General features: G+C 43.4%; 1 protein-coding gene across 1 annotated transcript in view; it reads left to right on the top strand.

Moving 5' to 3' along the window:
- Positions 1 to 824: 824 nt before the first annotated feature.
- The window catches only part of SYN3 (synapsin III), a 206431-nt gene continuing 184149 nt past the window's right edge, over positions 825 to 23106 (top strand). The window contains exons 1-2 of the mRNA XM_065838673.2: positions 825 to 950; positions 21046 to 21543. Coding sequence (XP_065694745.1) covers positions 21227 to 21543 — 317 coding nt within the window. The 5' untranslated portion in view covers positions 825 to 950; positions 21046 to 21226. The remainder of the gene's footprint in view (positions 951 to 21045; positions 21544 to 23106) is intronic.

Below are 23106 nucleotides of genomic sequence, written 5' to 3'. Positions count from 1 at the left end.
GAACAAAGCATCACCTGAGGAAAAAGAGTGGTGGTTATTTCGTGAAAACTAATTCTTGGGAAAAAATACGAGTAGTTAGTTATAAATTTCTGGTCAGAAAAAAAAAAATAAATCATAGAACAGCTTAGTCATCTGGTCTGGAGGAAAACTGCCACCTTGGTGTGTGTTTTTGATGTAGGGATTCAAACTCCCACTGCGGGCATGTGAAATCACAGTCCCTGGGCAATGCATATATGAGGCTTTCACTTTCAGGAACCATGTACTTGCATCCCTTGGGTGTCTGAACTGACGGGATGACAGCGCAGTTGCTGAATGGAAGATATCATGATACAAGGCAGACTCTCCCATTTCCTTGTGATCTGCTTGTCGTTACTTCCTTTTGCAGAATGGTTTTATTCTTTTCCCAGGTCTTGCATTCGGGAAATAAGCAAAGTGTTTGATGTGCTGCAGTAATTGCTTTCCCTGGACAGCAATCCTTGCATCCACTGAGATGGTAATGACCATTCACCAGGGAAATACTGTATTGTGTGCTGGGGATGGATGTACAATAAAAAGGGAATGCCATGGTTTTGTGGGGAGGAGGACAAGAAGGATAGAATGGGAAATACAAGTGTGCCCTTTTCAGGAGAGTGACAGATTCTGGTTTCTTTACCCGTCTCTCTTTGATAAAAGCCTGCCAATGGGGGTGAAGTCTGTGACACTGGAGCCTGCACATCGTTGTTGTTTTACTAAATTATTCATTCTGTTCCTGTGATAATATAGTTATAAGGAGGAGCCTAATTGAATTTACTGTCTGGCTTTGACCAATGGGGTGATAAGGATCCAGCAGAATGGGATGACGGTGAATCCTGCTGGTGTGCTGTGAATGTGAAGCAGGAGGGACTGGCAGTTTGTGTGCAGGAGGGAAAGCGAATCCATCCAGGGCCCCTGGATTAGCAGACTCAGGAAAGGTAAGGGAGCGAGTGAGAACGGGTTTTGCCAGAATTAGATACTGACCCTGTGCTGCAAGGGTGTTTTTGTTTTCAGGAAAGCACTCTGCAGGCGATGTGTTCCTGCAGGGTTTGGAGGGAACAGGAATGTGTGTGGTGGGACTTGCTCAGTGCATGTAGCGTGTGCCTTTGTCTTTATATGTGCTGCAGGGGTTTACAATATTGTGTGTTCATCATGCGTGTCTGTACGGAGACGCCTGTGTTTTATGGGGGTAGAGCAGCAATGTATGAAGCCTGTGCATTATAAATGTAATGAGAGGAGTCAGAAGGGAGAAATTACCTCATGGGCAATGTGAGGAAAACAGTAGTGCTTTCTGATTTGATTGAAAATGGAAATGCTGAGGTTCTTAGTGCGTTGTTTGCAAACAAAAAAGAGCAAGTGTGTGTGCATCTGTCAGTGTGTGTATCGGATCTGCAGTGAGATGTGAAAATGGGAAAGAGGAGGTCAGACTGAAGCATTAGTCATGGCAGGTGGAGATAAATTGCAAGCAATTGGTGTAATCAGATTCTCTAACATGGAGATTGCAAGTGAGTAGGAAAGTGGATTGATCCTATCTACTGAGCTAGCTACACCTGGGAAGCAAGGTGAGGACTGAGGACAGGTTATCTGACTGGTTAGAAGGACTGATGATCAAACCATCCTGTTTGCTTGCTGCTAAACTGATAACCTATTGAGTTTTTTCCACAGATTTGCTATCTCCCTCTTAATGATGTGAAGGATGAGCATCTCTAAGAATCAGTTAGAGCTCACAATGTTATCTGGAAAAGCAGGAGCACATCAAGCAAATTAGCCTCTGCCCTTCCCTTTGTTTCACTGCCTTTGCTCTGATAACAAGTGGCTGCTAAACAGACAGGACAGTTGGGGGAAGCTGGATTACAAATGTGACAAGTGGCATTAAACCATATAGACAGGGAATGTTGTTTGCAGTGATGATGCTATAATCGCACCTCTGCAGCTTACATTTCTGCAAGCCTCTAAGACAAGGCTGTCCTGAGCTGGGTAACCTCAGCCCAGTCACTAATCAGAGTGGGGATTGCAGCTTGCTGTGAGGCATGAACAGGTTTAGCTGCTTCTCATATGTTTTCACTACCTCATTCTTTTTAAGCCAGGATCCAGAGAAAAGTGTTGTTGAAACAAAGATGTTGCTGACCTGTGGATATCTCAAATCAGTTGGAAAATAACTCATGATGAGTGCTGAGGGAGGTACACCTTTTCTGCTTGCTCAGAAAGCAATAACCAGCAGCTCCCCCCAAAAGGAGCAGTAAGGCAGAAAGCCCCATGGGAAGAAACAACAAAATGGCTAATCTTGGACTAACCAAACCGGTTTGCCCCCAAAAATTCTCCTCCCTCTCTGACACCAAGTCTCTTACATCAGGGGTTAAATTTTCCCTACCCAAACTCTTTATTTTCTGTGGTTTTCTCATGCAGCCCAAAGATGGGAAAATACAAACATGCCTGATATTCCAAGCAGAGAGCCAGTGTCTGGGATGTGCTGTTGGGGGTGTTGGGCTGATTCTGACCCTCTCTGCCTCACAGCTTGTGCATGTCCCCCAAGTGAGACTGAAGGGGGACTCACCTGGCACAGGTACAAAAAGGCTCCACTTTACAGAGGATATTTGTATTTGATGATGGAAAACCCAAAGGGAACATGCTGCAGATTCCCGTAGGACAGAGCCATGCTCTCCTCATCTCACCTGGAAGAGCTGACTGAAAAATATGTCTAAGACAGGACATATACTGTTAGCTGGCGGGGTTTTATCTCTTGATTTCTCACACCTTTCCTGTCCTTCAGCTCCTCTAAGTTAGAAAAAAAACCATGATCATAGTTGAGTTTGACTCCAACTTTCAAAGAACTCACAGCATTGAAGTGAGCGAATTAATGAAGCAAAACTAGCCTGGCAATCTGAAAATAAAGTCCCCAGTATACTAAGATTCTCTCCAATTACCTCTGCCCCAGTAAAAGGAATAATTAAATAACTTGCTTATTCACATACTCCAAAGGGCTGCAGAGCTTCCAGGGACAGAGTGGGAGGCTCTCCTTACCAAAAAGGAGGCAGATACTTGGGCACACGTGCAGAGTCCATCTCTCTGCACATCCAAGGAAGCCATTCGCACTTGCCCATTTCGGGATATGCATCTTCCTTGGGAGAGGCACGGGGACAATTTGACAGGAGGAGCATCCCTCTGACACTGCGGCGGTGGCAGCGTTTGTCGCCGGTTGTGTGAATACGTTGTTTTGCTTCTGCTCACGGAGTCAAGAGAGAGGCTCAGGAATGGGCAAAATGCCAGTGTATTCCTGGGGAAGCTGACGTCATTGCCAGTTCACCGGTGCCAGGGACTGTGCTGGAAACCTGAGGTCGCTTTTGCCATTAATTGTCCCAGATGATTAATTCATGCAATTATATCATTTTCCTGGGTGGAGGTTAGGAGGCTATGCACTCTAGTGATGAAGGGGCATGATGGGATGCAAAATTTGTGCTCCTTGTTGCTGTTAATGCTAATTACAACAAACCAGTCAGTGTCCTCCACATCATCCTTCCTCCCCCAGAAAGGGTACCAAAGGGTACCATTATTCTCTGTCTCTCCACTCTTTCTGCTTTCTTTTTTTTTTTGGTGGGGTATGGAGGGGAGGAGGCATGTGATGTGTGGGCAATTGCTCTGATGGGATTTGTGGTATTGCAAATTCTACCCTAGAGGACTGAAACACAGTGCCCTTAACTTTCATAATTCCTCCATAAAAAGATTATTGCTTTAATTTTTACATTTAATTGTTTAGGGTTTGTTTTTTTTTTTCCACCTTGCAGAGCTTATTCCACATTCCAAAAATTCATTTGTTTTATGTCATTTACATTGCATTTTCCAGCAAGAACAAAAATCCACTTATCCTCTTTAAAAATAAAAAGGAGCAGGGGTGGGGGGAGAGAAGGCAAGTTTAGTTCTTATTGCCTAGTGACTGGTGTATTGCATTGTGGCATTTCCTCTCAGAGGATGCTGTTCTGTCTATAGAAGTGTATGATCACTTTTTAATCAGTATGGAAATTCTCCAGGATGCTGGGGTTTGCAGTAAACGTTTTAGGATGTTTTATTCTGTTTTTGAAGTTTTTAGGCTAAAAATCCCTTTCCTGACACTTTAAGAGCTAAGCAAAGAAGCACAGAATTCCCAAATGGGCATAACAAAGACCTGCCCTGGCCTAGATGCAATTATTAGCTGATAAAGGTGCGGTGACTTGATCTGATAACTTATTGGTAGGTGAAGCTGCTAACTTGAAATGTCAAACAAAACACTCAGGGCATTTTCAGAGCTGTTATAAGATCATTTTCTTTCAAACAGTGTCACTGTTCTGCCTCCTGCATCCCTCCCCTTTGCTCACTCCAGTGTTTCTCTTCTCCCCTCAGGCCTCCATGTTTTCGGCTGACTTGTGTCCCCAGAGGTGTACAAAGCCCTGGATCATAAGTTTTCAAACAGACTCAGGAAGGCCAAATGGCAATCTTCCGATTTCTAGATAAGTCTGTTATCAATGTAATGAAATGGTTTCCTTTCTGTTTAAGCAGTGGGGAAGCCATGCTACCTCTACATTCTTCACAGTTTTTCACTTCTTCCCATCCTTCATGGTTTGGCATGGTATTCTCCTACCTCATCTGGAGATTAGAAAATGTCAAGGAATTTTTCTTGAATGCTAACAAACAGCAGGGATCTGATTAGCAATTGTAGTAGATGTGTTACTGGCTCAGTACTGTGGAGACAAATATATTTATAATATGGTTATCAAGGAAAATGAAGTGATTATGTAGACCTAATGATGTCTGTATTAATTGCTGTCAGGTTCCAGACACTTATCTGTTGTCTGTTTAATGAGAAATAATTCTACTGTGTCTGTGTGGATCAAACACTAAAGCAAAGGTGTAGTATGACTTTGCTGCCATTAGCAGACTACAGTGGCCACGGGAAAGGTGGCCCAGGGCACGTGCTTGTAATTTAGACCCTGCTCAGAAAGGGGAAAAAAATAATGACATGGCCTTGGAAAAGCAGGAGAAAAAGACTGTGATGTGGCCTTCAGGGTGGAAATTATCTTTTGTCCTGGTGGCAGTGTTACGTTGCAAAGGGCTGAATTCTACCTCACCAGAGTGATGCAAAAACATTATTGGCTTCCCAGGGTGGCCTCTGGTAGGATATCATGATGGGGAAACAAAGTAGATTGGACGGGGTAAGAAAGAGCCATTTTCCAGGCTTCCTGAAACTGGGAGTATTGCCTCTAAATCACTTTTGAGAGAGTAAGTACAGTAATTTTTAAAGGCACATCAAATTTGGTTGTAGACTGTCAGGTTGGGATATGAATGAGATAGAGAGCTGCTGTGTTGTACAACACTTCAGTCTGAAGAACATCAGCAGCATTATCTTCCTGTGGATTGGAAAAAGAAACCGGAGTTCACATTAAAGAGAGGAGAGTTGAAGGACTGGAGAGACAAGGGACGAGCTGTACAAAGTGGAGGAGAATGGTGTGCCTTTTTTGGAAGAACTAGATTTATTTTTGCCAGACATTGTGGGTTTTGGCTGATTAATGACCTGCTCTCAGGACTTCTTCCCTGTATACTTCAACTGAGAAGCACGGAAAAGCGTTGTCTTCCTTTCTTCTCATACACAGGAGTAAACACATAATGCTGACTCTTTTTAAAAGATGGCAGCCAGTGTCTTCAGCCAGGTCTTCATGGTGTCAGTAGGCTGTTTGTTCAGCTCCCTCACGTGTAAAAAGTGTGTTACCTCAAGCCCTACATTTTAGTTTACAATTTAATTTTATATTTAGTTGATAATGGCACAAACACAGAAGGAAATATTTTTTTAACTTGCTGGTACTAGACCTTTAAAACCGTGAGGCTGTTTACGAAAGGATACGAATAAACCACTTTTTTGGTAAAAGTGATAGCTAAAACCATTCACATTATTTGGAGCAGAACAAGAGGGTAACTGATGCATTGTTCCCATGCAAATGAATGGAGAAATTCTCACACCACTGGGACTCAGGACTTCCAAGCCTGGTGAAAAGAAAACAGCCAGAAATTCTTACACAATACCTCTTACGTAGCCAATGCAAAGTATTTTTAATCTAGAAGGACTAGATTTTCACCACCACTAAATTAACTTGATAAGTATATTTACATAGGACTATTAGAAAAGCAAAACCAATAGCAGCAGAATGTTCAGTTCCAAATGATTCAGACCTTTAAAATCCATTGTTTAAAATACAGTAAAACTCTTTTTTTTTTTTTTGGATAAAATGTATTATTTTTAATATAGGCTGCCTTGACCCTGTGTGGTTGTCTTCTTTTGAACAATATAATGAACATATCCTTTATGCTGTTGTCTTTCTTCCCCACTTTAATCTGTAACTTGCTGGATTTAGGGTGAGGCTGAACAGCCTTGTAGCACATTGCATCCCAGGAACATGTCAAAGATCTTCTTGGCTACAGATGCGAAAAACTATAGAGCCTCCTTGGAGAAAGAAGTAAAGAAAATCCAGATTTTTCTTACACAACTTATCAGCATAGCACAGTTGTTTTTAACTGCAGCTATAGAACAGTGTGGGGAAAAAAAAAAAAGGGAAAAAGAACCATCACACAGTCCTGGAGGTGATGGGCTGGGTGATGCTGTCCCTGACTGTGTCCACCTCTGATGCACCATGCCCATCACAGGCAGCTGCCAGGGACCACAGACACAACACGTGGGCAAGGAAACACATCCGGTTCTTGGCTGTTTTCAGAAGTGATCTTGACAAAACTGAATAATCTGACCAGTTAGGAAGCATTTCTTCTTTTTTTTTAGCCTAGAAGTGTTTGGCTTTGCTGCTTAAAGATGAGACTCAGTGTCTGTATTTCCCTTCTGGTTGCTAAAGCATTAATGTGCTTTGGCAAGAGGGGTTGGATGAAATGCTGCGCTCCCTCCAGCAGTTGAAGGCTGCTGTATTTAGCTCGATGCATCTATCTAAAATAGGACTGTGTGTATTTAGTTAATCTTGTGGGCAGGCTTTCTTACTTCAGCAGTCTTGTGAAGTTTCTTTTTATGGGAGAGAGAGGAGTAGGCAAGGTAGGGGGGTGCTGGATTATAATAAAACTGAAAGAGGCTGTCAGGAATTAAGATGAAGGTTACCCTGGTTTACTCTGGGCAACCTTAATAATTCAACAGAGCCTTTCAGTCAGGGCTTCCCCTGCTGTTCCCCACAGGGGTAGTTTTGTGTATGAGAATTTCTTGAGGCCATTCAACACACCAGTTCCTAAGAAACACGAGGCATGGGAGAGGATGGCGCCTGTCAAGAGCTAGAGCTGACAATGCCTGTTAATGCACAAGGACACTTTCCCCAGGAAGATTCTTTGATGTTTCTGGCTCTTAGTCACAGGTCATAGGCCTCTGGCTTTATGTATCATGCCTTTATCTTGAAAGAAAATGCCACCTCTTTTGCAGAGCCCCATGCTCAGACTGCGTAACTCTTCTCCCCTCCCAAGAAGTAACCCACAGAAAGAGCGAGATAAGGCCTTTAGTGACCTGGGGCAGTTGCTGATCTTCTGAAGTCACTATCTGGCATCCCCCAGAAAAGTCATGCCAACCATGCAAGATTGTCTGACTTCCACTAGGGTCATAAAGAGAGAGGGATCAGATCCAACCCTGAAAATTCAGCAGAGAATTCCATTCAAGTTGATGAGAATTATGCTTGAGCTGGAAGGAAAGGAATTGATTCTCTGCTTTCTGAGATAGTTGCCAGTTAAATAGGTAGCATTGCAAGTTTTTCTGTACACTCTGTTCTGATAAGTTACACATAACATTGGAGTTTGGTAAGTGTTCCAGTAAAAGTAAAGTGATAATCAGAGGAAGACAGAAGACATGAGCTTCTGCATTGCTGCCATTTCATCTTCTGGACAGAAAAGTTTTGTGGCCAGCTTTAGTTGACTGGAATAAATAATAGGAGTAACATGCTGTTAACTTGTGATATCCAAACCTCATGCTACTTCAGCCCCACTGTTAGAAGAAGTCTGCCAGCAACGTTTCAGTACTGCATCTCTCCACTGAAAGACCACAGTTCAACAGCTGTGAAACAGGCTCTGGAAACACCATCTTTGAATTTTTTTTTTTTTTAAAGAAAGCCTGCAAATAAATGGCATATTTGGTGCAACATTTGCATGTTACAAGAAATTTTGGAATATTTGTTGTGCTCTTTTGGGGCAGAAAATATTTTGAAATGGCAAAATTTCTTTGAAATGAGCAGTCTGGTTTTCAGCTTACTCTTTAAAATATAAACATTTTCAACCAGACCATCCTTAGCCCGGTTCTGTATGTCTCCTATGCTGTAATTCCTCCTATATAGCCACAGCTGAGAAGACCTTAGTGCTTCTGTTTGGAAGAACCTACACCTTTAGCTCTGCCTCCCCATCTGGTCGTTAGATGAACGTGATCTGCTGAGGACCCTGAAGTAGTTCTAAAACAGCTATCCTTAGGCTTAAAAACAGAGAGGACACTAACAGGGTTAAATCCTTAGTCAGGCATCTGTAGCTCTGCAGCTTTCCCCAGAGCCTCCCACACCTTGGACTAATAGATGCAATAACTGGTTACCTTCACATGATGCTGTAAGACCAGTGTTTTTCCTAGAGTGGAGTAGGTGGTGAAGAATAAATATACCCTTCAGTTGCCTAGCCTCTTAAGTGCATATTTTTCTGTACAGTGATAGAGCATCAAGGGCTATGGGCAGGGAAGAAAAATTCTGATTTTTTTTTTTTTTTTTTTTTTAAGAGAACATAGCACATGCCACTTCCATGGTATGGCCAGGGCTAGCAGCTGGAGAGGGAAAGTGTAATAATCAACAGCAATAAATCTTTGTTAGCCTCTAAAGAGCACTTCTGAAACCCAAAATACATCCAGGGTTCCATTTTAACTAATAACAGGTTCTGAGTTTCCTCCTGGAAAGCTCCTGTTTCTTTGCTAACATGGAGCAGTTGTTATACTTGCTAGGCGGAAATACTCATGTACCACTAGGTTTTCCACCACAGTTTCTCTAGGCAGAAGGTTTCTGCTGCTGTTTCATTAATATTAAGGAGCATCAGGCAGGTGCTGTGATTGCATGGAGGTACCAACAAAGACCAACAGTTTGATTGAAGTTTGCAGCCTTGCTGCTGCTTTGGGCAGAGAAAGCTTGGTGAGCCGTGGCTGGCAGCAACCCCAGGGGATAGGCTCTGCCATGAGGCTCAGTGCCGAACAGGCGGAGGGAGGGCAGGCACAAGGATGCCAAACCAGCTGCCATCTCCTGCATCACTTGGCAATGTTTCTTGTTCAACCTTCAGGGTAGCGCAAACTGAAAAATCAGCTCAGGTGGGAGTTGCTGCCAGGCACTGACTAGCCCTGCAGATGATGTGTTGGCAGCAGCTGCTGCTCAAGATCTAGCTGCCCAGGAGACAGCTGTTGCTTTGCAGCCTGAACCATCTGAGCTCTTCTAGGGTGCTTAAACAAGTGTCTTTGTGTTGGGGTATCTCATGGTCACGCACTCGCTGCTGAAGCTGGTGGATCATCACAGCTGGACAAAATGCTTCACTTAGTCTTTCAGGGAGCTGCTGCTTTGCTCTTGCTACAGCGGTGATGGCTGAGATACAGGGATGGTTTGGACCACACCTGTGAGTGTTCATGGATTAGCCTTGGAACTGATTTCTTTTATTTAGAAATGATAAACTCATGATAGAAGTTGTTGGGAGAAACTACGCACTATGTGGGAGGCCAAGCTCAGCGATCCTAGTCTTCACATCTATTTGATTTTTCACAAGTGCTTTGCAGTGCTTTGGTAGTAATTGAAGAGATCTAAAGCAATTATCCTCTTTCAGGAATGAAATACTAATGATGGGGAGCTGAAGCAAGAAGAGAGCAAGTGATTAAGCTGATGATAGTGAAGGACTTTTATGTATTTGTTACCGTGCAGTGTACATTATTATTAGTGCTCATAATGTTTTACATGTGGATTTCCATATGAAATGATTTAACTAGGGTTCTTCCTGTAGCTCTTAGGAAAATACATGTGGATATGCGGGGTCTATCACCAACACGTGAAGGTGATCCACTTCTATGGAGCTGAGTGATAATACCAGATTTTCATAATCCCATCACTCACTGGGTTGTGTTTGGATACTCTGCTGCAATGGAGTAGATAGGAAAGGGGACAGAGATCCTTATATCTAACCTGACTTATTTATAAAAGATCACTCATGCATCACTTTCCTACATTATTAACATCTGAGTATCCACAACAGTTTTTGCAGTGATCAGCTCTGAAACTGGACTCTGGTGACCTTAGCAGCTCTCATTTGAGCTGACAGCTCTGTATGTTCTTCCATGTTAAAAAGTAATATAGTTTTCAGGTAGATTTAATTTTTAACAGCTGCCTGCTTGCATTGCATGTTATAGAACACCTCTGCAATCTGTATTTATATCACCACACATCTCAGTCTCTCTCAAACTTGACCCAATTTAGCCTTTCCATGTTTTATTTAACAGAAATATCATTATACAATCAGGAAGACTAAGGGACAAAGCAGTTAAGTGACTTGCTCAAAGTAAAAAGTCCATTAAAAAAAAAAAAAGATAAAGAAACTACTCTTTCTATCCACAGAAACCATAAGATTGGTTTCCTTTTATGTGCAATCTTGAAATTGAGAATAATGGTTTTCAGTTTATTAACGCACTGACTGCAATACTACCACATGCAGGAAGATCAGCTCTTTACTTCACCTCAAGCCTATGGAAAACATGGAATGTGCAAGTGTAAGCACAGGCAGAATTTGGCTGGTGTCTTTAACAGGGGGAGGCCAGGTTCTGTGAGTGTGTACCTTTGTGCAAAGCTAAAGGGAATAAACGTTCTTGCTCAGCCTGCCATCCATGCCAGCCTCTGAAATCTTGAAGCTAAGACTTTGTGCCCCTGGGTTTGTTTTGGGGTGGGTTTTTAACCAATTATTTGACTGCATAGGGATGACAAAGCCGTGCAGTTATTATAAGGTGGCCAGTTTCAACACGCAAGTTTTTATACCAGCTGGTCTTTATGAACCTGGGGGCTCAGGCACAGGGTCTGGGCAAGAGCTGAAAATAAACCAAGAAGCAGTTCTCCAGCTGTTACTCAGAGCTCTGTTGAGTTTGTTTTGGACTCTTCAGCTGATCTTACAGTCTAGTTTTGGAGAGGTCTTTCTTCTGTAAATACATAGCTACAGTAAAAGGAGCTTTCATCAGTAAGCCTCAGTCACATGGGACTGCGCCACTTAGCTTTAAACAAATACAGATTGTCCCACAGGGGAACAGGATTACTTGGTGATACTGCTTCCATCATTGGTTATATCATCATGTAATTATATGCAAATAGGAACTGCTTACCTGTCCTACTGATCAGGACACATATGCAAGAAAGGGAAGCCCCAGTGTGGCTCTCAGATAACATCTGCCTGAGATTTGTAGGATGTTCCCATTTCTGCTCTGCCTGCTGCAATGCTCATGCTCTCTGTGACCGCTCAGTCATACTGCTATTCATGCATGTACCTGGTAAGAGCTCATACCAGTGTATGCAGCTCCAGTTCTGCATGCAGCTCCAGTTCCTCCCTGCTTCAGCTGTCCGTCTGCAGAGCTGCCTCATGCTCTCCCTTCCCCTCTTCCCCTTCCTTCTCTCCTTTCCAGGCTTGGTAAAGACATTCTGTGAGTATGGGAGAAAGAGAGTCTAAAATATCCTTTATTACATTCCAAGTTTCAAAATGGTTCCAAGTGCCACATTTTTGCCTCTGAGAAAGCTTTCTTTTCCTCTGCCCCACTATATATTCACCAGCTCTTGAAAGGCTTGGTGGTTAGGTACTTAAATAAGACTGGCCAGTTTTGTAACCCTTAAAGGCTTTGTAATTCAGCTCCTGATCAGCAGGGGGACCAGAGCTCTTGACCAGCAGAAGCTGCTCGTGTTTGGTTCAGTGGTGCAGTATGATGCATGAGAGCTGAGCCCTGCAGTATCTCAGCACTCTACAAAATAAAACTTGTCTTCCTAAATGAGGAAACGAAGGCACTGACGATGAGTAACCTTTCCCCAAACTGATGGCAGATGTTAAAATCATGTTGTGCTTTATTTCCATGTCTAGGCCCATCCCACTAGCCTACTTTCTCAGGGCTTTGGTCCTAGAATCTGTTTCAGTTCTCATACTCATGTATTAAATTTTCTGATGCTTTTTGCCTAAATATAGCTTCCCCATTTGGAGCAGATTCTGGAGGGCTCCTATGACATCCAGCAGGAATGCAAAACCTGGATGAGTAAGCAGACAGGAACTGGAAGAGAAGACAGCTTGATAAAGGACAATTAGTGAAATAATTCATTATCAGGCTTTTAAAACATGCTTTCTAATTATAGCAGTGCACCTCTGGTGGTACAACTCGTTGTCAACACAGTATTCCTATGGAGCCAACATCACTTCTTAGATGGCATTTGAAACCTGGCCAGATGCTTTATAAAGAAAGCAAAGCACCTGGCCCCTGGCTGTCCTGCACAGGTTCCTGCAGACACCATGAATATATTTGACTTGCAGCTCCAACCTGTAACCGTGCCAGAGCAGGATCTTGTGGACAATTGTGAGGTTACATCTGGGAAGTGGGCACTGGTGGTTGTGCAAAAACTGGTGTGCTCAGTCCAGCTCTGGTAGAGGGGACTGTCACCCTTGCTGGGGTGAGAAGCCTGTGGGTGCATGGTGCAAGCAAAAATGATGTATTTCACAAACCCAAAAAGTTTTTTATGTATCCCCATGTGATCAATAGTAATGATGCGAAACAAGTGAAGAAAAACACCTCCTGGAAATGCCCAGCACAATCTGGGTTGGTCATCACAAAGCCTGAGACAAACACAGCCAGCTGAACCCCTACAATGTTGCAGATGAGGATCTACCAACCTCTGATTTCTCTGCCTCTTTGGGAGAATTGTCTATCCAGGCAATCCCCTACCACTTCTACATCATATGGAAGAATCAAGCTGTCTTACAGTTGCATCAGAAATCTTCCCCAGAGTGCAGCAAAAACGTTGTCTTTCTCTTTCATCATAAAAATAAATGAGTAAGTCTGCTCAAATTTCCAGTTTATTCTTCTCTTTGAATTAAGTGCTGCTCCATGAGATGGGCATGTATGGTTAGAAAGCAAATGAGCACCTTTCTGCACAAAGGCAAATTACAGATTTTATTTCTCCACGTATCTGCTGCTCACATCATCAGATCAAGTAAATCCCAAGTATTATAAGGGGTTCCTTGACATATGGGAAAAATTTTGGGAACTGGTATATGTTGGTACCTGGAATGGTGCAGGGGGAAGAAAAGGGGTGAATGCAAATGGCAGCAAAGTTTAGATGGAATATATTAGCATTACAGATGGTTTAGAAGACTTCAGATGTTTGAACAAAAGCTTCTTAACTCCCAGAAGCACAGAACATTTGGGAAATGAATTGAATTTTTGTGGCATTTTAAAATTAGTTAGAAACATTGATGCAAGAATTGCAGAGTTTTGTTTGAAGTTATGTTAATTCGAAATATGCAATCCATTTTTGTCTTATAAACATATGAAAAGTTATACAATTTGCACTCCAAAAAGAAAATCCTTCTAATCACCATCACTTAATTAATAATTATCAATTTGGTGTGTAGTATGACCTCTTAGTGAATTGTTTCTTCCCTTTCATGACCTGTAGCACTTTTTTTCTGCTTAACTGCATTTTGAATAACCAGCCTGTTGTGTCAGAATTGAAATACAATGGAAAGAAAATGGGATAGGAACCAGGACAAGTATGTGATTGTAATCAAGACAGGAGCACCATTAGCACTGGCGGGCTGCTGCAGCTTCCTCTGAGAACCTGTGAGTTGTCAGTCCCTTAGGCATCTTTTATCTGGATGAGCCCTAATGCATATTGGCAGGCCCTACATATTTAAATACATCTAGCTTCTTGATTTTATTCAGATCAGCACTCTTCAAAGCAATGCTTCTCTCAGCTGAAGGAAATCCCTGGTCTATTAGTGGTGTGTCTGATTATGCTTTCAGCCTTATCACCAGGAAATCAGGACTTGTACAGTTACTGCAGGAAACTTAGAGCATGTCTCACGAACACACAACATGAACTGCATCAGATCCAAGGCTGGGAAGGAAAAAGATGAGGGCATCAGAGCTCTGCTTGCTTGCTTCTTACAATTGCATCTGCTTAATATGCACAGCATTTATCTCCACAAATTAACTGGTTTGTACTGCTGTCTCTTGCTTTTCTTTAATATAATCATGAGGAACCACTTTGGCATGTGTGTAAGTATTAGCCCTAATGGTAGCATTAGTGTCACTATTGCTCAGGGTGGGGATAACCACAATAGTCCAGGGAAATAAGAAATGGGACAGTATGCCAAGTCAACTGATTTTCAGATGGAGATGGCTCTGTACTATTCAAGGATTAGCACAGGATTTCTTTGCCCCATACTACCTGCTCCACTTGAGCCGTATCTGGCTTTGCTGATAAGCAAATATTGATATTGAAGAGAGACAGACCACAAAAAGGTCTCCCTAAGCTCATTGACAAGAGGATATTACCACAGAGATAACACTGTGGCTGTTAGGTGCCAACAGGATTTCCACAGTGAGGATAAAATGAGGAAATAATGTATTGTTTCCAAGAAGTAGCACATCATAATTTGCTCTTGGGGGTATTAAAGCCATAGAGTATTATCATAATATTCAGATTTATTTTTCACTAGAAAATTTTTCACTATTGTTCATGGCTTTAGTCATCTTCCTTTGCAATCTACTTGGAAAACCACTGATCTTACAATGACATTTTGTCCTTTTAGAGTATTTTTTTCCCTTCTTCTTTTCCTTGCCTGCCATTACAAAATGACCGGCGAAAGAGGAAACAGACTCAGTTTGTATGCACACACCCATTGTCTTCAGGACCAGATAAGGCAAATCCCCTATGGTGAAACTGCTCTGTAGAAAGCACTGACAGCTCTGCAAATGGAATCGAATCAAATAGCCACCCAAGAAAGTAGAGAAGATCTTTTTTTTTAAGATCTACAAGAATGGAGCAATAAGACAGGAGAGTTGTTGCATCTTTGTATCTACCAGTGGTTTAAAGGAGCATGTTGAACTTTGCAAAGTGATCTATTTTAGACAAAGAGAACTCCTGGCATCTCTGAGGATCTGTCTAAACAGAGAAATTAGATGCACAAGACACAGCTTTCTTGTGAAAATCCATAAAGAGCAAATTTCCAAAGGAAATCACTGTTACCATGAAAGGTAATAAAGAATTTTGGGAAGCAAGTGAAATTCTGGTGAGCAGCTGTCTAGCACACAACAGGGAACTCATCGTTGTCCTGGGGACATGCTGTCTCCTCTCTCCTGCCCTGTCACCCTCTCCAGCTGCAGGGTCCTGACTTCTTGCCACTGCTTCAAAGAGACAGCACGGCTCTGCTGCTGTCAGTCATAGCAGATATACAATTTCCAGAAGTGTCTCTGGCATCATTATGCACAAACCTCACTGATTTTAGGAGGAATTTTTGCTGTAGTTTTATAGGTTTTGAAAATTTCAGCCAGTCCTTATGTTAGAGCTGTATTGCATTGCTGATGCTCGGGAAAGCTGTCTGCACACCAAAAATGGGCATGGAAACTCTTTTCCTCTGTTCTTTGGGACAGCATACAGTCTTTCCAACCTTTACCGTTTTTCTATATGCTTCAGGTTTACCAAATGTGGGGATTTTGGCAGGGTATCCTTTTCTTTTTCTAACCCCGATTGTCTGAATTTTCTGATTTATGGAATTTCAGCTAAAGAATACCAAGAAATGTTTGAACACATGATCCTCTTGAGTCCAAAATTGTGGCAAGTGAGGTAAAAACCCCCCAAAATGTTCTAATTAATTTCATAACTAATTGCTTTATTCTGCTTTCAATTCTTCCCAAGAAATGCTAAGCTATGCCAAGCTTGGGAACGTTGAAGCCATTCAAATTAAACATTGAAAGCTTGACAGTGATAAATAATCTCTTGCTTTCCTCTTTTTGAAAATAAATGTGGAAAGCCATCCAGCTGGATTTGGAGCTCCCTTAGCATGGCTGTCCTTCCACAGACATACACTCCGACATTGTGCCAATGGGCCTGAAGTCAGAAAGGGACCCATGGGAATATCTTAAAATGCAAATGTACACTGAAGGCCATCCACAAAATGGATGTGAGAGATATCAGTTAGTGACCATTGCCAGGTGAGGAGCATCTCCTCATCTTTCCATCTGCTATGGGGCAGAGTAAATGTGCCCTTATGGTGAGGTGGGAGGATAATCTCTGCATTGGTTTTCCATCTTGCCACCCCCAGCATTCTCTGTTGAGGTGGTTGTCAAGAGCAGGAATCAAACTCAGGCTGGTGTGATTGTGTCAGTTCATTACATGACAGCACAGATAACAAGTTTGGAGGAAATCTAAGCACAGTTAACAGACATCGTTCAATTGAGTTTGGTTCCCTCTGGATGCTACTGCACATGAGAAGGTAACCCAGCAGGAGGTTTAAGTGAATGTTTTGTTCTTGTTTCCTAATACATGTCAACAGGTTTTCTGAGATGACTTGCATCTCTGTGAAGTACGTGCTTGAGAAAAAGCAGGTAGGTGCCTGGCTGCTTTCAATGTGCTGAGGGAGCAGATTACTTACCCTCCCTCACCCTTCTGAAATTATCAGCCAGGAAGTTTAACTGCGTGTTAGTAAGGGGCTGACAGTCCCAGCCTATTTGCTGTTGTTTTCAAGGTCAGCTTTTGTTGACCTTGCTCTTGCTTCATTTAGTTGCTCACATCGTTTCCTTTTGATTCCGTGACTGTACTTGGGAATTTCTGCTTGTTCTGATGTTGTCTTTTGCTTAAGCCAATTCCTGCTTACTTCTTCTCTTTCTGCTTGTACCTTCTCCTCTTCTTCCTCTTGCCCTCCCTCCTGCCTGCTCTCTTTCCTCAGGACTCACTCTCCTATGCCTTGTTTATTATTTCCCACTCCTGAAATAAAGCCCAGATCCCTGACCTGCAGCTCCATGTCCCAGATGTCCACTGTTTTCTCAGCTAGCTTTCGGGAGCAGCGGTTTCACAGTGGAGCACAATACTCCTGTGTGGTGGGAGGCAGCTGCTGCATTGCAGCTTGAGGAACTCAACAGGAGCTGCTGCCTCACCAGGAAGCAGACCATGGACTGTATTTCAACCGTGCAGGGGGCTACAGATTTCCTGTGGGCATGTTGTTGCCTGTCACAGTATTAAGTAGGTGACTTGGCTCCATGTGAGCCATGGGAAGACACTGCTATGCACAAAGGCAAGTACAACTTGGTGGTGTACAGCCAGCACCTCTCCTACCTGTGGCTCTGAAGTGACAAAATATGGCTTACCAGACTTGTCTCGCTTATGAAGGAGGTGTTGTCTCCTGGCTTTGTGGAAATTAGAGCCCCACTTGCCTGCTAGAGTAGGATCTATACATATACTGGCTGGATGCTGTGCTGCATGAGAGCTGCATGCTGTGAGAGCTGCACAGAGCCAGCTTTGGCCTGATGTGCTGAGCCCTCAGGATCTCCATGAGGTATTTCAAGCAATAGGAAAATAAGGTCCTAACCTACTCAGCTTGTGCCCGGATGAAAACACCTACTGCTGGAAGTTAAATAACAGCAAGTGTGCATGATGCAGACTGTGCGGTTTTCCATTAAGCAAAGGAATCTTCTGGCAGTTTACACTGCTCCCATTGCAGATATCTCGTCTATGGCAGCATTAATGGCAATCAATAAATCAATATAGGGAAGCCAATGATAACTTAATTAAAAAAAAAAAAAACAACTATTTTAATTACATTACCTGGGTCATTAGAAAAACGCATATCGTGAGAGGAGGACAGTCTGTGCCATCACTTTGACAGACCAAAAGTCAGAGTTCCTGGTGGGCTTGCCATCGCCCATCCCAGAATGGAGCCAGGCGCTACTCTGTGCTGTAGCAGTGTCATCCTGCTTGAATTCAGCCTCTTTGTGCCTTCCTGGAGGGAGATTTCCCCGTGACATCAGCTGCTTAGGTTTTCTCTCCTTCCTTCCTGAGCCAATAGCATGCAATCCAGCCTTTGCAGCAAGCAGAGGTAGTGCCAGCCAGCAGAGGGACAGGCCCGCCTCAGGGCAGCATCCCAAACTCTCTGAGCAAGAGTTTTGCCAGCTCCCAGCGTCTCCTGGGCAACATCTTCCACTACGAAACCCCTGGTGGAAAAAATGATGGGTCACTGTAAATATTGCTGTTTAAAAGAGTCCATTAGACGAGTGGTCATGGCTTTGCAATAAATAGTATGATAAATTGTTTATTGTAAACAGTACGCTGAAGAGACCAATTTGGGAAGCCCTGTTGTGGAGGAAACCTGCATGCCTTCCAGGCACGTCACGGGGTCCTCTGACCCTTCCTGGTCCTGAGACACCCGATGCCACCTGCCTCCATGCCCTTCTTCTTCCACTGCGCAGGGCAGAGCAGAGATACTTGCCCATTGCTTCACTTGCAGATGCTTTGCAAGGACTCAACATCTTTTGGAGAATGCAAATCTCACAGAGGAGGAGAGCCTGGCAGTGGGCAAGAAACACTTTCAAGAGCACCCAAGTCCTGCTGGACCCTGTCTCAAGGATACTGGCTTGAGAAAAGAGCCTTGTCCAGCCTGTACAGCTGGGGCCAGGTTCCCTCCTGTGGCTGAGAGCTGCCACAGCAGGAGCTGACAGTTCTCTGGGAGGCTGTGCAAAGCATGCAAGGGGCAGGCATCTTGTGCTTAATCAAAATTATGTCCCACCTGTTACCAATTAATGCCAAGGTCCTCCAAGAGAGCACACCTAATCACTGTACACAGTAGCAGGGTAGTTATTTGGAGCCCTTCTGACAGTAGATCTCTGAGATGCTCCTCTTAACAAGGACTGCACTTATTCTTGAAAGGACTGTCATTAAAGTGAGGTGGTTATTCTTTTTGTCTTATGCAATGTATAATAAAAAGCACAAGTTCCTGAGTACAGGACAGTGCAGCCATTTTTACCCAGCCTGTAGTATATAAATTCCCCAAAGTTTTTTGTAGGCTCTACTGCTCTGCTTATCCTGGACAGGTAACAGTGGATGGCTCTGTGCTGGCACTCACAGGTACTGCCTTAGGACATGAGTAGGGCAAGAACTGTGTGGGTGTGCATATGAGGTGTGTAGCTGTATGTTACTTGCTTCTTGGAACAGTTGCTGCATAAACAGACCATGCTACTGAAATGCTCCCCAGTGCGTGCATTTGCTGATGTTGTGCAGTCACTGGGTGCGCCAGGAGCTGGCGGGAAGTCAGCACAATGCCTTGAGATACGTTATCGGCTGTAAATGTGGCAGGAAGTCATTAAAGATTTCCTGAGCTATTCCCTGGGAAAAGGCTACCTTCAGGCTGCAGCAAAGTCAGAGGACTTGCACTACCAGGGCTGAGAAATCAAAAGAAAAATCGCTCTAATAAGCCAATGTCAGCAGCTTTAGTAGGGAACCCTCTGCTCCAGAGAGATCCTGTACCCATGGGATCGGGGTGGTGATGGATTACGAGATTTGGGGGACATGTGCCAAGGGGCTCTTTGTAGCTCACACACTGTAGGCAGGCTCATCTGAGCCTCCCTACAGCTGAGGTTGTTCCATGAGCCCTCAGCCATAGCTCCAGAAGGAAGATCCACAGACACTAAGCTCACTTGGACCAACTGGGAAAAGATGGTTTCCTGCCATCAGGAGGCAATCAGAGACTGGGACAAGAGTGTGAGAAGTGAGGGGGCCAAACCAGGCAGGTGAAGGCAAGGAGCTCCAGAGGTTGTAGGGGGCTCATTCAAAAAGACACAAAGGGGGCTGGGGCGTGATTTCATTATGATACCAGGAATTCATGTGGCTCATCTCACTTAATGTATGGGATAACTCTCACTTTTGTTGCTGCAGATACCTTGATCAGATATCTTGATCTGTCTTGAGAAACATTTATGTTTTATCAGCAATATGTTTCTGTTGTTTTCCCCCTTAACCTCACCAATCAGCCTCTGGTCAAAACTCAAGGCTGTCTCAGCAGATAAAAGGTTTGGGGAATTACTGTAGAAATGTCATTTCTGGCCTGTGCCTGCAAGTGAAAAAAGAAATTTTAAAGTAGCTCCTAACTCTGTGATATTATTTAACTGCTGAAAAAAGTGTTCTGGGTAAAAACAAAGTCATCATACTAAGGTCAAGGGAGAAGAGGCAAATAGTTATATTTCACAGTGTTCATTTTCTCACTGGAAAAGATGAGCGCAGTAAGAGAACTTTCTTCTTAAAAGAAAACAAAATATCCAACAAGGTGTGGGGGCGGAAGTATCTAAGGATCAGACAGCCAAACGTCTAGCTTTGAGTACCTGCAAAAATCCTTCAAGTGAACTTGTAAAATCATATAGTCTGCTATGTCTAGCAACCACCAGCATGCACCTGGCTCAAGGTCTAATTTTGAGTGCAGAGAGTAGCAAGGACAGAAATTAGTAGTTTGAAGCTGCCACTGAACTTGATCAAGATATGCGTGGGGATTTTTCTGCTATTTGTTTTATACATGCTATTTGAATTTAGGATGTTTGTTCCTTAAATTCAGAGCCTTGCTTACAAGCCTGCCAATTATGATCCAACTTTTTATTCTATTGGATCATTTTCCGGTTATTCTGTAACAAGCATGTGTTATTTCTAACACAAAAAATGCCAGAAATAAGCTGTCTCTCTCTTGAAAATTAACACCGATAGCCAGAATAATTTTTATTTCTGCATAGTGAACAGTTATAGAATTGTTAGTCCCTAAGCTAGTGCAAGCCGATCTGCCCTGACCAGAAAATGTTTTGGGATGAGAGAGAACCATGAATTTGTTTGGCTGAAGCAGTGTATTTTACTGCATAGAAGCCAGTAGTACTTTTTTCCTCTCATTGTTGATTAATGTACTCATTTAAAAGGCCAAGAGTTTTTCTTATCTCAGACTCACGATATGTATCTCACATATATGTCTTTGATTCTCTTCCCACAGGAGATAAAGACAACACATCTGAAAAACCAAGGCATATTTCTCCTGCAGGATTTCAAGGGGGAAAGCCCAACTGCCTGGACTGGCAGGAGGTAGTCTACACGCACATAGAAACCTTCCCCAGGACTGGTGACACCCGTGTTCAGCCCCACGCTTGCTGAGGTTTCCACACAACACTGCAACAATGAATTTCCTCCGGAGGCGTCTCTCAGACAGTAGTTTTGTGGCAAATTTGCCCAACGGCTACATGATGGACTTGCAGCGACCTGACAACTCCACAAGCTCCCCAGTTTCTCCTGCCATGGAGAGAAAGCATCCGCAGCCACCGCAGCCTTCGCTCTCTTCCTCTGCTGGCACCAGCATCTTCAGCTCCATCTCCAGTGCCATGAAGCAAACCACGCAAGCTGCCGCAGGACTAATTGATCACTCACCCAGCCCCACACCACCTGTGGCTCAGAAACCCAAGATCCTCCTGGTGATTGATGACGCGCACACGGAATGGTAAGTCACCACAGTCCTCCCTGCTGAATTCGACTCCACAAAGTTTAGAAGATGAGAGTGATCTGGGAAGCACAGGGCACTTTGCAGGGGGTACGCAGATACTCTCACATCTAGGTTACTAACTGGCCCCAGGTCGGTGTCTCTCTAGTGACTTGTGTAAATGGCAAAGTAGGCTTTTCTCATATCTCTCCTGAAAAAAAAAAGGTGTTTATTTGGTACTCACTGAAAGACTTCTTCATAGCCTCAATATATAAGCACACAGAGGGCATTCTTGGCTCAGCAGGCTTAGCTCAGCTGTCACATCTAGCAAGGGTGATAAGAGGTCACAGCTGAAGCTGTCTTAGTAATGTGGTTCAGGACCTTTGCCTATTGTTTGTGCTGGCTCTAAAAATGAAAAGGGACTCAATCTCTTCAGCTCTTAATCTCTTTTGAGCTTTTCTCTGCGTGCAAATTTGTACATAAATTATGAAGAGATAACCCAAGCTACTACTGCCAATAGTAATGACTGGAGTTCATTCACTGGTCAAGGGCCCTTTAGTTGTTAAGCATAGTGACTGTTGGCAAAAAACTCAGGATCAGCTAAGGCCCAAATTTGTGTTGTTTGTGCAGGCGTCTGTTTACAAACAAAAGTTTGGAAGTTTGTTTCCTGTGATATTGGGCAGCAGAGGATGCTTTCCAAGGTGTAGGACAACTGAAGTCTTCTGAAATGTTAGAGATTTGACTTACTGCTTGCAGTGTGCTCTGTTTCAAAGTTGCCTGGTTTAAAAAGCTTAAGGCAAGACAGCCAAGATACTCATTTTGGGGAAATTCCTAAGAATGTTTTGAAGATATGCTTATTGCTTCATGTGCCAGCCTGTCACAACACATTTAAAGCAAAGAAAACAAAGGTAAGAGAGACAAGTGGACCATGTTGAAGATTTCAAATTGAGAAAAGTTGGGTTACCAGGTCTTGGCCAAGGGAGATTATTTTAATGTTCTTTTCATCTCACACCACTCTTCAGTAAAGTCATCACCTTTGGTCTTCTCTGCTTTCCCAGGAGAACAGGGACAAGGTGGGGCCTGCGTCCCCAGTGTATCTTCACAAAGTGAGAGCTTGGCTCTTACATAAAAAGGGGCAATATCTGAGTACAACTAGGTCAGACTTCTTCAGACAGCTTGAAGCAAGAGAAAAAAAAAAAAAAAGGGTGGTTTTTTTTCCAAAGGAAAAACACATTTTTTAACTGAGTGGGAAAGTCCCAAATAAGGTAGTCATTGTATCAAATGTTTCACCAGCCCAGTGTCTTTTATCACAGTAGCAGCCTTCTAATGCCAGACAGTTCAGTTGGCAACCCCAGTCTGGCTCAACCCTGATCTCTTCTTCCTCCGTGCACCTGCAGGTCTCCCAGCAGGCTGATGCTCACCAACCTCCTTCTCTGCTCAGCGTTTTTGCAGTTCCTTGAAGATGCTGCCAGGTGGCAGTCCCTTAACATCGCATTCTCCAGCCGGGGATGGGAGTGTCTCTAATGTACAGCTCTAGCATCTGGGGCTTAGCCAGCACTGCTTAGTTCAAACACTGTAATCAGA

This window comes from Patagioenas fasciata, chromosome 1 (genome assembly GCF_037038585.1).
Source record: "Patagioenas fasciata isolate bPatFas1 chromosome 1, bPatFas1.hap1, whole genome shotgun sequence".
Classification (NCBI taxonomy): Eukaryota; Metazoa; Chordata; class Aves; order Columbiformes; family Columbidae; genus Patagioenas; species Patagioenas fasciata.
This window is presented reverse-complemented; position numbering and strand designations above follow the sequence as displayed.